Source organism: Zeus faber (genome assembly GCF_960531495.2).
Source record: "Zeus faber genome assembly, chromosome: 1".
Lineage (NCBI taxonomy): Eukaryota > Metazoa > Chordata > Actinopteri > Zeiformes > Zeidae > Zeus > Zeus faber.
In genome coordinates, this window is record NC_137193.1 from 42867946 (window position 1) to 42881861 (window position 13916).

Below are 13916 nucleotides of genomic sequence, written 5' to 3' on the forward strand. Positions count from 1 at the left end.
TCGTTCCGCCTTCAAAGCGTTATGGCGTTTGGCTGCCACAACATCTTGCCCGCTCGATTTGGTTGACATGCGTCCAATCCATCATACTGGAGCACTACATTGTATATCACGGCGAAGAAATATTGACTGCAAGAATTGCCCCTTCTGAACAATTCTGCGGCCGTGTTTGGCTAACGTGATTTCGGATGGTCTACTTTCTGTTTTAGCCATGAGGAAGTACACGAAAATGAAACAAGTTGATGCTCGATCGGCAGCTCACAGTCGGACTAGAGGTCTCCAGAAGCTAGCGCTTGGTGTTCTCCTGTTGTGATGTTGGTTGCAGTTCTGGAAGGAGGCATGCCACGCTGGTTTTAATTACACAAACGGGCCATGGACGCCGTTGATGACAGCGATCCTAAGAGCATCCAAAATATTGGATCAGCTAAAGAATGCCTTCCGGAATGCAGAGGACAGATGTCACATGGTATCTGCAGTTTATCGATCAATTATTACCGATCATTGACAGCTTTTAGAAAGTAAAGGTTTTTTTTTGCGCTTGTTAAAGAAATGCGCAGTCTCCCACCAATAACAAGACTGTGCATGTTCACCATAAGGTTCAATAGCATTCATTTCTGTTCCAATTTGCAGATGTGATGGTGGCAGTGTCTCCAGAGATCATGGATGTAGATGACGACAGTGTGGTAAAACACTCCACTCTCACCAACAGGCAGCGTGGGAATGAGGTTACAGTCCTCCCAGCAAAGTTAGACTGTAAGTAAATTAGGGAATGCTGCACTGTAGCCCGCCCTCATGTCGTATTTCTTTGTTATTATATCCCATAAACATAATTCTTTCTCTTTTACCTACCCAGCTCTGTCCATACACCAGTTGGCGGCTCAGGGAGAGGTTTCACAGGTGGCTGCACATCTTAGTAAAGGTAATAAAGGCGTGATGTCATAATCATCTATGGAGCGACATTCTCCACATATACAGTATATGCAACATATCAGATCAACTAACCTATAGTGTCAAATGTATTTTGTAGATAGTTCATTGCTCAACAAACAGGATGAACAAGGTTTCACGCCCCTGATGTGGGCAGCCGCGTTTGGAGAGAGGGCAGTGGTGGATTTTCTCTTGGATAAGGTTTGTAAAAACAAACAACACCTAAGGATGCAAAAATCGTGAAACTCATATCCGATATTGGACATATACTTAAAATTAAATATAGGTGATGAGACAGTATCTGCAAGACCAAACTCTGATACTAAGAGCCATATCAAACACAGTGGATATTGAAGAAAGATAATTGGATTTTCTGCCTTTAGAATCAGAATCAGAAATACTAAAATGTATACATCAATCATGATTCAACAGCCTCGGTAAAAGTAATGGATCAGCCCTCGGGTTCGGCTAATAATTCTGTTTGAGCCTCAATAATTGGTCCCAAATTGGTAGAATCAGTATCAGCAGTGAAAAAAAGTGGTAAGGGTGCATCAGTTATAATAACAACTCCATGTCAAACAAATAAGGAGAAGTTGCAGACAATTGTGTAATGCAGAACACCACATCTGTCTGTTTGTGCTGTGTCTTAGGGCGCCGAACCCAAAACCATTGCATGGGAACGAGAGAGTGCACTAACCCTAGCCAGTTCTGGTGGTTTTGTCGACATTGTCAAGTCTTTACTTGGCCATGGGGTCGAGATTGACACCTATGACTGGGTAATTTTACATTTCTCAATGAATGGCATAATCAGCTCTATGTTTGCAAACCAAAAACTTAATACACTTTGTAACTAGCTGAACACACACACACAGAATGTGTTAATATACAAATATAATATCTTGTTTTTTTTTCCTGTGGTGTTTTTACTAATAGGACATATTATCTTATTTCAGAATGGCGGAACTCCTCTTCTCTATGCTGTAAGAGGGAACCATATCAGATGTGTAGAGACACTCTTAGGTAGATTATGTCTGTCCAGCCCTGTTTCTAGGCCAGCACAAATTGCCACGTGGGCACTATCCAAGAGAATTCTGTTAATCACAATGAGGAAATTTTGTGGTAGTGACCATTGCAACATTGTTTTTAAGGGGGGAACGGTTTGCTGACCGAGATTTGTCAATCTGAAAAACATTTTGAAACCTTGGAACCAATTTTTGCTACCCGAGTGATACGTATTAATGAAAATCATTGCAATCAAGCATAAAATCTCCCCTTTGTGTGAAAAGTTTATTTACAAATGTATTGTTTAACAATAGTGTCACGACTTCCACAATTTTCAACATGCAGGTAGAAGAACATCAATCTTTAAAATGTTTTGGAAATGGAATTGGACAAGCCACACAAAGGATATATTTTAAACTTTATATCAAATACTTTCAAACAATAGGTTTTGCTCAGGTAGCAGACAAGGGTTCAAGAATTAAGTTTTATCAGATTGAAAAATTGCTGTTAGAAAACGTTGGCCACCTGACAAAGTGCCAGAACAGTCACTATCAGAAACCTTTCTTAGTTATTAACAGAACGTCACTGGACTTCTACTGGTGGCTTGCTGTGTCCTGAAACAGGGTGAATATCTATCTAAATTGTAAATTAACCATGCTAAAATAACAATATAACTGCTGTTACTTTACTTCAGCCGAGGGAGCAGACCTGACCATAGAGTCCGACTCTGGGTACAGTCCAATGGCCCTGGCTGTCGCCCTGGGACACAAAAAGAGTGGGTACTCTCTTGTGTCTGGAAAACATCATGTATCTGTATTGAACATGAATATAATCATCATCCTTTTCTTTTCAGTTCAGAAAGTTTTGGAGGACCACATTCTGAAACTGTACAAGCCACCAACATAATTTATGTTCAGAAAATAAATGCAAAGAGCCAGCACTGGAAAAACCACCCTTCTCTGAACCCATACATTGAGGTGATTCATCAGTTCTACTGTAATTTACCATCAGGGATAATTACAGCTGTATTGATTCAAAGCATTTATATATATTTGTTATTTTGTTATCCATGGATGTGCATTATTTCACCATAAATGTTGTTTATATATGAAGGAAATTTATACAGGGCTTTACTGGGACCAAGATAGTTTTGAAGCAGATTATTTTTATTTCTTTAGAGTGTCGAATAAATGGATTGTAAGCAAGTTTGAATAAAAAAGAACGATATTTTTTTTAGAATGCAGTCTTCATTGGAATTGTATTTCAAATGAAAGGCACATGTACAGTAGAAAAAAGAAAATGCATTTAGAGTTGTAAAGCCAATAAATCAGAATTTAAATTCATATGCAGAGTCTATGTCTTAGTCTTTGGACTTCCACCTCAAACACAGAACAGTGAGGCCAATCTCCCGGAAAAAAAGATGTTAGTGGATCCATTGGCATCAATTCATAAGGTGTAGATCCTGATGAACCGTTCGAGTGGGATACCACACCATCCTACGATCCTTTGAGCTCTGGGTCTCTTCCTCTCTCACGGGGTAAAATGTCACAAGGCTCGTTCCCCAAGGATGTCCAAGGAATAAACAATAATTCGCCCAAAAAAGTCAGAACTGTTCTCAAACACTATTTTTAGCTTGGGCACTGCAGAGGCCTCCTGTATGGGAAAGCTGTGGGTGTAGAGTTAAGAATAATATAGCACCGATGAGAAAAGTGCCAAGGAGAATATTATTTGATTCTTAGGCCATTTACCATCCTGGCACTGGAGGAAATTATACAGCGTGTTGTGTAATTTGAAATAAAGCAAAATGTATGTTAAACTATTAACACAAATGTATTACTTTGGACTGAAATCATTATAGTACGTTAAAATAATAACAATTGAGTGAATTGAAGTGAGTTCGATTGTGAAGACACTTGATTGATTGATATACTATTAGCTGTTGCCATAAATCAATAAATATATATTTTGTTCTAACTGGTTACAGGTGAAATGTTATTATAAAAAAATTCAAATGAACTGCACTTTACTGTTTTGCATATAAAAGAGAATGTGCAAGAAAATTCTATGTTTATTTTATTCATCTATCAATCAAATGCTATCAATCACAACTTATTTACTGAAATACTTTCCTCGTAGATCTAGCAGAATAAAGGATATCTGAAGGGAATTGTTGTCCTCTGGGTAAAAATGAGTTATTATTGTAAAGTCTCCATCTCCTGGGCACCCTAAGGAAAACATACAGTCAGTGGTCATAAGGGCTTGTCTGTAACACCACACACACACACACACACACACACACACACACACACACACACACACACACACACACACACACACACACACACACACACACACACACACAGAACAGTGACAGAAGGTTCACAATATTACCGAATGCAAAAGTCAGGATTAGATTTGAGGGAAAATACAGATTTCTTTTGTCCTTACCTTCAAGTCTACACGTTCTTCCGGAAAATCCTCCTTGAAATTGAACCTTTAGTTCAGACACCTTGACAGGCTGAGGGAATTCTAGAGTCACCCACTGGGAATGCCCCTGTTAAAACAATATATTTTTTGACCTGGATATTGTACACTCGAAAATTCGGAGCAGTGCTCGGGCGTAGGACTGGGCAATACTGACAAATACACAAATACCTCACGATTGATAATGACGAAATAGCGCCCAGCCCAACGATTGTATTGTCTGGTGTGTTTTAACAATCGATTGATCGTTCAATGGATCTTCATGGTCGAGGGGCACTTTTACCTGGTCTGAATTCCAGCATGTTTCTTCATTGCAGTCAAACATGTGCTTCTTCCCAAACTGCTTGACATCCCTGTTTAAGACTGAACTCACTCTGTAAACGGACGAACGAGTGTCATTGCGCGTTTGCTCTAGAAGACACTCAAGTGAATCGACAAAGCAGATTGTTAAACGACGGACAAAAAAGTGTGAGAATTTGCATCAGTTGGGTTGTGGAAAGCTGACTGTCAGAATAAGTCCAATGTCAAAAGATAGCTTAGACCTGGTATAGGGAGACCTGGAAACACTATTATTATTATTATTACACTCTGATATTCACACCGTGGCGTAAAATGGAAACGCAGACAACTCAATGGTTAACCACAATTCCTTGCATGGTGATTAATCGTCATCATGAATGTCATGATCGTGACAGCCCTCATGGAGGGCGATACTTCATGCACTTCGTAACTCCGACCTGCTCTGCGTGTCCCTGCAAACCAGCGACGAAGCCATGATGGAGCTCCCGTTGAGTGTCTGCCGTAAATCAAACGGCGGCCCTTGGCGACAGCCTTACGACAGTGACTGCTGCAAACTGGTCGCCGTTGCCCACTTTGTCCACGCGGTGGCAGCCGTGTGCTTCGAAGCCCTTGAATGGGCAGCGTCGGTTCAATTCATGAACTAGAAGACGCCAAAACGATCGTTTTATCTTCGTCAATATGCCAGTTTGGGACGATGTCAGTCATTGTAAGCATAAGAAGGATAGTTTGCAAAGTATTTTCCCTTAAGTTGAGTGTTTCCAACGCCATCGAGGTGATTGATGGGGAAGAAAGCCGATGGACTTGACCTGCGAACCAACCAAACTTTTGATCAAATCGGTAAGATAACGGGCAAAGACAACCTTTAATGATGAAGAACAGAACACGGTGTGTGTGTGTGTGTGTGTGTGTGTGTGTGTGTGTGTGTGTGTGTGTGTGTGTGTGTGTGTCTGTCTGTCTGTCTGTGTGTGTGTGTGTGTGTCTGTCTGTCTGTCTGTCTGTCTGTGTGTGTCTGTGTCTGTGTCTGTGTGTAACCTGGGTTTAAAACAGCATGCAGTGTGTGTATAGTGTATTTGTGTCTGTGTATGTTATACGTAACCTAGGTGAAAACAACATGCAGTGTGTGTGTGTGTGTGTGTTATGTAACCCAGGTTTAAAACATGCTGTGTGTGTGTGTGTGTGTGTGTGTGTGTGTGTGTGTGTAACCTGGGTTTAAAACAACATGCAGTGTGTGTATAGTGTATTTGTGTCTGTTAAACGTATACACGTAACCTAGGTGTAAAACAACATGCAGTGTGTGTGTGTGTGTGTGTGTGTGTGTGTGTAACGTGGGTTTAAAATCACATGCAGTGAGTGTATAGTGTATTTGTGTGTGTGTGGGTTATACGTAACCCAGGTGTAAAACAACATGCAGTGTGTGTATAGTGTATTTGTGTGTGTGTGTGTGGGTTTACGTAACCTAGGTATAAAACAACATGCAGTGTGTGTATAGTGTATTTGTGTGTGTGTGTGTGTGTGGGTTATACGTAACCTAGGTGTAAAACAACATGCAGAAGAAGAAGAAGAAGAAGAAGAAGAGGGGAATCTTTATTTGTCACATGACCGCACTACACACATGCATAACACATGCATATATATATACACACACACACACTTGTGCTTTTTTGGATGGTGGCCAGTGAAATGTGGCCTCTGCATTTCTCCCATCCTTGGCTTGTCCTTCCTCCGGGGGGGGGCAGCCAGGAGCAGTGGGCAGCATTCGTCAACGCGCCCGGGGACCTGGTGACGAGTGTCCATCGCTGGTCAGACGATGATGTGTGCATGTTTTTGTTGGGGGTCCTTACTGATGGTAGGTGGAGGAAACCCCATGTGAGCACGGGGAGAACATGCAAACTCCACACAGAAAGGCTCCTATTTGGGAGATAACCCGCCGGAGCACGGTGCCAACAGCGCCCCAGGCGGGAATCGAACCCAGGACCTTCTTGCTGTGAGGCAGCAGAGCAATGCACTGCCATGCAGTGTGTGTATAGTGTATTTGTGTGTGTGTGGGTTATACATAACCTGGGTTTAAAACAACATGCAGTGTGTGTATAGTGTATTTGTGTGTGTGTGTGTGTGTGTGTGTGTGTGTTATATGTAGATGGTTTAAAACAAAATGCAGTGTGTGTGTGTGTGTGTGTGTGTGTGTGTGTGTGTGTGTGTGTAACCTGGGTTTAAAACCACATGCAGTGAGTGTATAGTGTGTTTGTGGGTGTGTGGGTTATATGTAACCTAGGTTTAAAACACCATGTATAGTGTATTTGTGTGTGTGTGTGTGTGTGTGTGTGTGTGTGTAACCTGGGTTTAAAACCACATGCAGTGAGTATAGTGTATTTGTGGGTGTGTGGGTTATATGTAACCTAGGTGTGTGGGGGGGGGGGGTTCTATGTAACCTAGGTTTAAAACACCATGCTGTGTGTGTCTGTGTGTGTGTGTGTGGGGGGGGGGGGCGGGGGGGTTATACGTAACCCAGGTTTAAAACAACATGGTGTGTGTGTGTGTGTGTGTGTGTGTGTGTAACCTAGGTTTAAAACAACATGCAATGTGTGTATAGTGTATTTGTATGTGTGTAGGTTATATGTAATCCAGGTTTAAAACAACACGCAGTGTGTCTGTGTGTGTGTGTGTGTGTGTGTATGTGTGTGTTACCTAGGTTTAAAACAACATGCAGTTTGTGTATAGCGTATTTGTGGGTGTGTGTGTTATACGTAACCTAGGTTTAAAACAACATGGTGTGTGTGTGTGTGTGTGTGTGTGTGTGTGTTATACATAACCCAGGTTTAAAACAACATGGTGTGTTCGTAACCTGGGTTTAAAACAACATGCAGTGTGTGTGTGTTATACATAACGCAGGTTTAAAACAAAATGGTGTGTGTGTAACCTGGGTTTAAAACAACATGCAGTGTGTGTATAGTGTATTTGTGGGTGTGTGGGTTATACAGTATGTAACCCAGGTTTAAAACAACATGCTGTGTGTGTGTGTGTGTGTGTGTAACCTAGGTTTAAAACAACATGCAGTCTGTGTATAGTGTATTTGTGTGTGTGTGTGTAGGTTATACGTAACCCAGGTTTTAAACAACATGCTGTGTGTGTGTGTGTGTGTGTGTGTGTGTGTGTGTGTGTGTGTGTGTGTGTGTGTGTGTGTGTGTGTGTAACCTAGGTTTAAAACAACATGCAGTCTGTGTGTGTGTGTGTGTGTGTGTGTGTGTGTGTGTTATACATAACCCAGGTTTAAAACAACATGGTGTGTGTGTAACCTGGGTTTAAAACAACATGCAGTGTGTGTATAGTGTATTTGTGGGTGTGTGGGTTATATGTAACCCAGGTTTTAAACAACATGTTGTGTGTGTGTGTGCTTGTGTGTGTGTGTGTGTGTGTCTGTGTGTGTGTGTGTGTGTGTGTGTGTGTGTGTGTGTGTGTGTGTGTGTGTAAACTAGGTTTAAAACAACATGCAGTGTATGTGTGTGTGTGGGTTATACTTAACCCAGGTTGAAAACAACGTGTGTGTGTGTGTGTCTGTGTGTGTGTGTGTGTGTGTGTGTTTGTATGTGTGTGTGTGTGTGTGTGTGTGGGTTATACGTAACCCAGGTTTAAAACAACGTGTGTGTGTGTGTGTGTGTGTGTGTGTGTATGTATGTGTGTGTGTGTGTGTGTGTGTGTGTTGTATTTGTGTGAGTGCATTTGGCACTTGCAGCCTGTGCAGATGGAGCCCTCCTGCTGAGGTTTGGTCACAGTGCCCCCTTTCTTCAGATAATCAATATGTCTGAATTACAAACCCTGATGAAACCCAGCCTCCATGAAAATTGCCCAGGGGGGACAGAATGATTGGAGCTAAGGGTTCGGAGCAATATTGCTCCACCCAGGCCCCTCGTTGTCAGGGTGACTTTGTGGGGTTTTCATTTACACTATCATGCTGCTTCATATTTTATGCATGAAAAACCCACTCTGTCTGAGGTTGATTGTCTCTATTTGATGGTAAGCCTGATTTCAGTGTAAGCAATTTTTATCGCCAGCTTTAAAGACTTTGATATAAGATTCCAAAGAGGATGCGGGATGACGTTTTGAAGGAAAAGCCCAACCCGCATTACGGTGCCGACTTCAATCAAAGTGGGCAGCTCTGTTTGATTAGAATCTTTAACAATGCTTCTTTGATATCAATGCAGCGGTGATGCTACACAGCTTAGTTTAGGTGTGATAGAGAGGAATCCATTGGTAACAGACTTTAGCTAAAGGATGGATAGCGATGATAGGGCGACTTCAAGTTTGAGATAATTTTTACCTACAAATGGATGGTATTGCGTCAGTCATCGAAATATAGACAGAAAAGAGGGAAAAGTGAGACATACTGTAAGTCAAAAAGACCATCGCGAAGAGGCAGCTACAGTAATTGAGATAAGATTGGTCTCATGCGGTGAAGGCCTTTTTAAATGTTTGTGCTGTTGACACTTTGCCTGGGTGATCAGTGGAAGCGGAATAAACCAAACTTGTTGGCGTTCACGGTAGGGCCAGGCAATATCGACACAATCAAATATTACTATATTGAATGATTAGTTCCGCTTTAGGGATAATCTGATGATATTTTAAGGATGACCATTGGTGCTTTCAAGATATTTTTACACAATAAATATTTGAGAAACAATCATTAGTAATATTGACAATATATGGATATTCGAGGAGAACAGTCTATGAAGTTAAGAAAATTACATCACTTTACTGTAATTTAGCCTTGACCTCAACAGTTAAATATGCAGTACATCATATATCACAGAAAATATCTATTTTTTGTCGTCATTTGGAAAAACCATTTTTTCCAAATGCAGTTGAGGATGGAACATGAGCTTAATTCAGAGCCACACACAGGGCCTCATTGATATTGCTAGAATATTGAGGAAATGAGGCTTGTATGGTAGTACAGTACAGTGGTGATCAATCGTAGGAGATGGCATTTGGCGTTCTTTGGGGTGCAACTCATTTTAACCAGGCAGGAAATCGGCAGAAACGTGAGGCACATCTGTTGGCTGCTGCGGCAGTTAACATAGTGTCTTGAGTTGCTGTGCTGCTTCTTGGCAGAGGCTCTCACTCCTCTCAATGCTGCAATGTTCTGCTCTAGTTTGAGTGAGGTTCCCTAATTAAACCATTACAAGGAAAGCATTTGCGCAATATGCTCTGCTGCCTTCATTACAAAGCACAATCACTTGTAATTTATTCACTCACAATGGAGAGTGTTTGAGTTGATTCACTGTCCGTCTCTCTGTTTGTGTGAACACAAAGCAAGATTTTCAGGAGCCTTCTACCTTAATGTTCCCCAGATAGGCCGACATGCATGGTTTTATTGCCGCAAAACTATAAAGAGACTGATTAATGTCTGAAGCACACAAGTCTCTAATTGCCCATTGTTGTGTGCAAAAAAGGTTTGGGGCCTACTAAAACAAGACAGTGTGATGACATTTGGGAATAATATCTTGCTAGTCAGTGTGTAAACACATCAATTCTAAATTGTTCTCTCCACATATAGGTTTAAATTATGCAGACATTGTTTTCAAATGGAAGATATACGAAGTTAATACATTTTGTACTTACATTTTTCAGTATTACACAATAGCCTGGAGCAAGGAGTTGCGTCTATTGTATGATATAGCCGAGTGCAGAAGCTAGGGCCTGCGATGCTTGCATGTCTCCGGGCTGTGTGAGCTGCGTGGCGATGGGCAGGATTTATGGAGTGTGGCCGCTTCAACTTCATGCTCTGGCGGTCAGAATCCCTACTTGCTCATGATGTGGTTGGGAGCCCAGTCCCCCCCCCCCCCCCCCCCCCCCCCCACCACCACCACCACCCCCACAACCTCCACCCGTGCTTGACGTCTGTGCAAGGGGCTAGAGCTTGTGGTAATAACTGTAGCTCCAGGGGGTGCTCACAGGGGAAGCCTGCAGGGGAGACAGGGCAGCTACACCTACAGGACATCACATCATAGGGAAGTCTCCGGGGGATTTGTAATGGGGACTAGTGGGATATCATGGTTCACAGAATTTCACGTGAATCTTTGGGTTCAATCCAGAGCCTCCGAATAGAAAGCTGGATAGGATGAGATCCAGATTGAAATGCTTTGATTTAGAGCCGGTTGTGAATGTTTGGAGATTTTTAATTTCATGAGGTTCACATTACAACAGCGTTACCAAGATGCAATACCTCATACTTGATAAAGACGTCTTACCCTCTGGTCTCTGAAGTTTGGAAAACCTCCTTGTTCAAGAGCAGCTCCAGTTTGGGAAGTATAGACTGGCAAGCTAACTAAACCCAGTGCTCTGTATTCCTAGGGGTCTATCTCAACTACACACTTGATCTATCCTTTTTTTCATTCTTCAATTTTTGGTCTCGCTTTATTCACAGCATCACGCCTTGTGAGTAGCTGGGCATCAAAAGGGCACTTCGTAAATCACCTATCTCCGGTAACAGGTGTGTATCCTTTCAAGGTAAAAAAAACCAGCTGAGGTTACACAGTGTGGCATAATCTTACTTGCAAATGTGTTTCTTAAAACCTACTTAAAACACATTTGATTCATGAAATAGTGGACTTAATGTGTATTTACATTCTTATTCAGTGAAGGAATCCATTATTGTACAATACTGATTATCCATCAAGTAAACCAACCATTGAATATAATAGGTAAATAAATTGCCATTTAACAATGAAAATACAATTCTTGTGCATTCACTAGAACCTCCTATGGCATGCAAAATGTATTCTGTGATATTGAGTGTAAATATACACATATATATATATATATATATATTATTTCCATGACTGCACAGTGAGGTGATTGAACTCAAAGGAATATGAATTTAGAAAGCATTAGAAAGGAAGTTAGAATTAAACGATAACAATTATAAAGATTGGTAGAGTAACCAAACCAAAGAGGGGAAGTATATTTTTCTGTGTGATATGAGATAAGATAATATATGACTTTATTAATCCACGCAGTAGTAGTAATATGTGTTGCTGCTTGTTTTGCAGGCCCCAGTGAAGAGAAGACTATTCACGAATACAAAGCACGAAAACAGTAATTGGACACAATGGCTAAAGCCCCTAATAATACAGCTCATAAAGGAGAATAGTACACACACACACAAACACACACATACACACACACACACACACACACACACACACACACACACACACACATTAAATGCTGGTCTATATAAGTTTATGATGAATGTTCAAAAATAAAAATTTATGAAACATTGACTCACGCTGTCATCAATTATAATGTTTTCCTCTGGGTTTATTTATAGGCCAAAGCACCTTTCTTTATATATGTCCTGCGTGTTCTAGCTAGTTACCTACAGTACCTAGTCCTAGCTACCACTATTTTCACCACTGTTAATTAATTTCAACACTAAATTCGTCCTGCAAATTTGTGAATTACTCATTTAGTGAAACCCCATCCACACCTTGGTGTTATGTGTAATCGATGTTATCGATGCAGGACAAAGTGACTATGGGAGCTGTACAGTATATTTTATTTTGCAAGGTATTTATGCACACAGATAAGAGAAAAGCCCTGAAATACAGAAACAGACTTTTCGGTCGCAGAAGGGGAAGACCTTGGGAAGAACTTTTGGAAGCAGCAGGGGCAATTTTGGTAGTTCCTCATCAATATGCTGTATGTCATAATGATGAATACCTGAGATCATTTTCAACTGTAGTCATGAAACATTTTCACTGATCGAGCTGGGACCAGATGCAAAATTTTAATGGAAATTGCTTTGTTTTCTGGTAAATTAGGCTGTTTTATTGTTATGGTGTCTTGTGGCACACACTAAGATCAGGAGCACAAAGTGGGGAAACCAAGCTGCCCGCTGTGGTTCTGTGTAGACACCTGAACAGACACGGTCACATAGTTTAACCTTGGAAAATTGTATCTGCAGTAATTAAAGCCAGATCGCACATCCAGTTAGGAGCTTTCAGTCTCATTAGGGCTTGTGCTCCGTTCCTGAAGTTGACAGCAATAACAAACACCTGGCAGGGCAGGCTGGATGCATACTCGTGTGTGTGTGTATGCATCCAGACTGAGGTACAAAAATGCGCGTGTTTGTGTGTACCTGTGTATTCGTTGCAATGACAACAACTGTGTGTGTGGGTGTTTGTGGGTGTGGGTGTATGTTTATAGCTGAGTGTAGATGACAGCAAGTTGTTATAGAGCAGGATACTGGGAGTGTGTGTGAATGTACATGTCTGTGACATGTAAAAAGTGTGTGTGTGTGTATGTGTGTGTGCTTATACTGTGCTTATATTTTGAGTTTTTTATTGTGTATGCATGGGTGTTGGAGAAAGATACTGTGCGTGTGTGTGTGTGTGTGTGTGGCGGTGTGTGGCGGTGTATTGGTGAGCGGCTGTCAGATGGGCCGGGTTCTTTAATCTGCCTAGGCAGCTTCGTAATTGGTCTTCTGCATGGAAAGGGGGACCTGCAAGTGTAGTCGTGGTCCGGAGGCTGGGGAGATAATAGGGCTGGAACGATGGAGGATGGGTGGATGGATGAGTGGGGAGGAAGATGGAGAGGGGCTTCGTTCAGAGAACAGAGAAGGCAGTGGTAGCAGGTCCTGAGTCGGGCTGGGGGGTTGGGAGGAGTTCCTTGTTCTGTTACTGAGGGGACAGCATCATTGTCTGGGTCGATTGCCTCAATCCTCCACCTGTTTACCCGCTCAATATGGTCAAAACCACTCCAGCGCCCGTCTGAATCGATTCCAGTGGCAACCATTAAGTGCTCCCAGATTACCATTCAAATGCAATTCAAACAGTTTCACTTTCAATCCCCCCTCAGAGCTTGGGCCTAACATAATGTGGCCCTTCTCCACCTCCTCCCTGTCTCCTCCCCCTCTGTAGACCAACAGAACTGGAGATGAACTCACCAGACAATTTGCCTTTTGGAAATCAGCTGCTGGCTCAATTGTGTCCTGTGAAATTGAGTTAGCCCATCAGCAGAGCCTGCACCGCTCCCTCTACCCCCCACACCTCCCTCCTCTTCCCTAACTGTTCCTTATCTCCCCTTCTGTCTCTTTGTTAGGTCTCAGAACAACCACAAGTATTGGCTGCAGAGCGGGCCTCCGTTTCAACCTGTTCACAAAAGAGGCACATATGAAATCTTAAGTGGATTTACTTTCATTCAACTTT

At 41.9% G+C, this 13916-nt stretch overlaps 2 protein-coding genes and 1 long non-coding RNA gene across 4 annotated transcripts; 2 read left to right on the top strand and 1 right to left on the bottom strand.

Annotated features, from left to right (window-relative positions):
- Positions 1–38: 38 nt before the first annotated feature.
- rfxank (regulatory factor X-associated ankyrin-containing protein) lies at positions 39–2917 on the top strand. Of its 2 annotated transcripts, XM_080005276.1 has the most exons (8): positions 39–463; positions 628–750; positions 851–916; positions 1025–1125; positions 1575–1700; positions 1878–1944; positions 2621–2701; positions 2780–2917. In XM_080005276.1, the coding sequence occupies exons 1-8, from the start codon at positions 370–372 to the stop codon at positions 2830–2832; spliced, it is 711 nt and encodes a 236-aa protein (XP_079861402.1). In that variant the 5' UTR covers positions 39–369; the 3' UTR covers positions 2833–2917. The 2 variants fall into 2 exon arrangements, with proteins under 2 accessions (XP_079861402.1, XP_079861403.1); XM_080005277.1 differs by lacking the exon at positions 1575–1700.
- A 554-nt stretch (positions 2918–3471) lies between these two features.
- Positions 3472–5205, bottom strand: nr2c2ap (nuclear receptor 2C2-associated protein; the record flags this gene model as incomplete). Its single annotated transcript, XM_080005299.1, has 5 exons — positions 5148–5205; positions 4694–4784; positions 4375–4480; positions 4052–4151; positions 3472–3592 (listed from the first exon to the last, which is right to left on the bottom strand). Exons 1-5 carry the CDS (start codon positions 5183–5185, stop codon positions 3472–3474), a joined length of 456 nt encoding a protein of 151 aa, XP_079861425.1. The 5' UTR covers positions 5186–5205.
- A 218-nt stretch (positions 5206–5423) lies between these two features.
- Positions 5424–11843, top strand: LOC307238047. The gene is made up of 3 exons (XR_013844426.1): positions 5424–5547; positions 11132–11197; positions 11757–11843. It is a non-coding gene; the product is annotated as an uncharacterized lncRNA (long non-coding RNA).
- The last annotated feature ends 2073 nt before the right edge of the window (positions 11844–13916 follow it).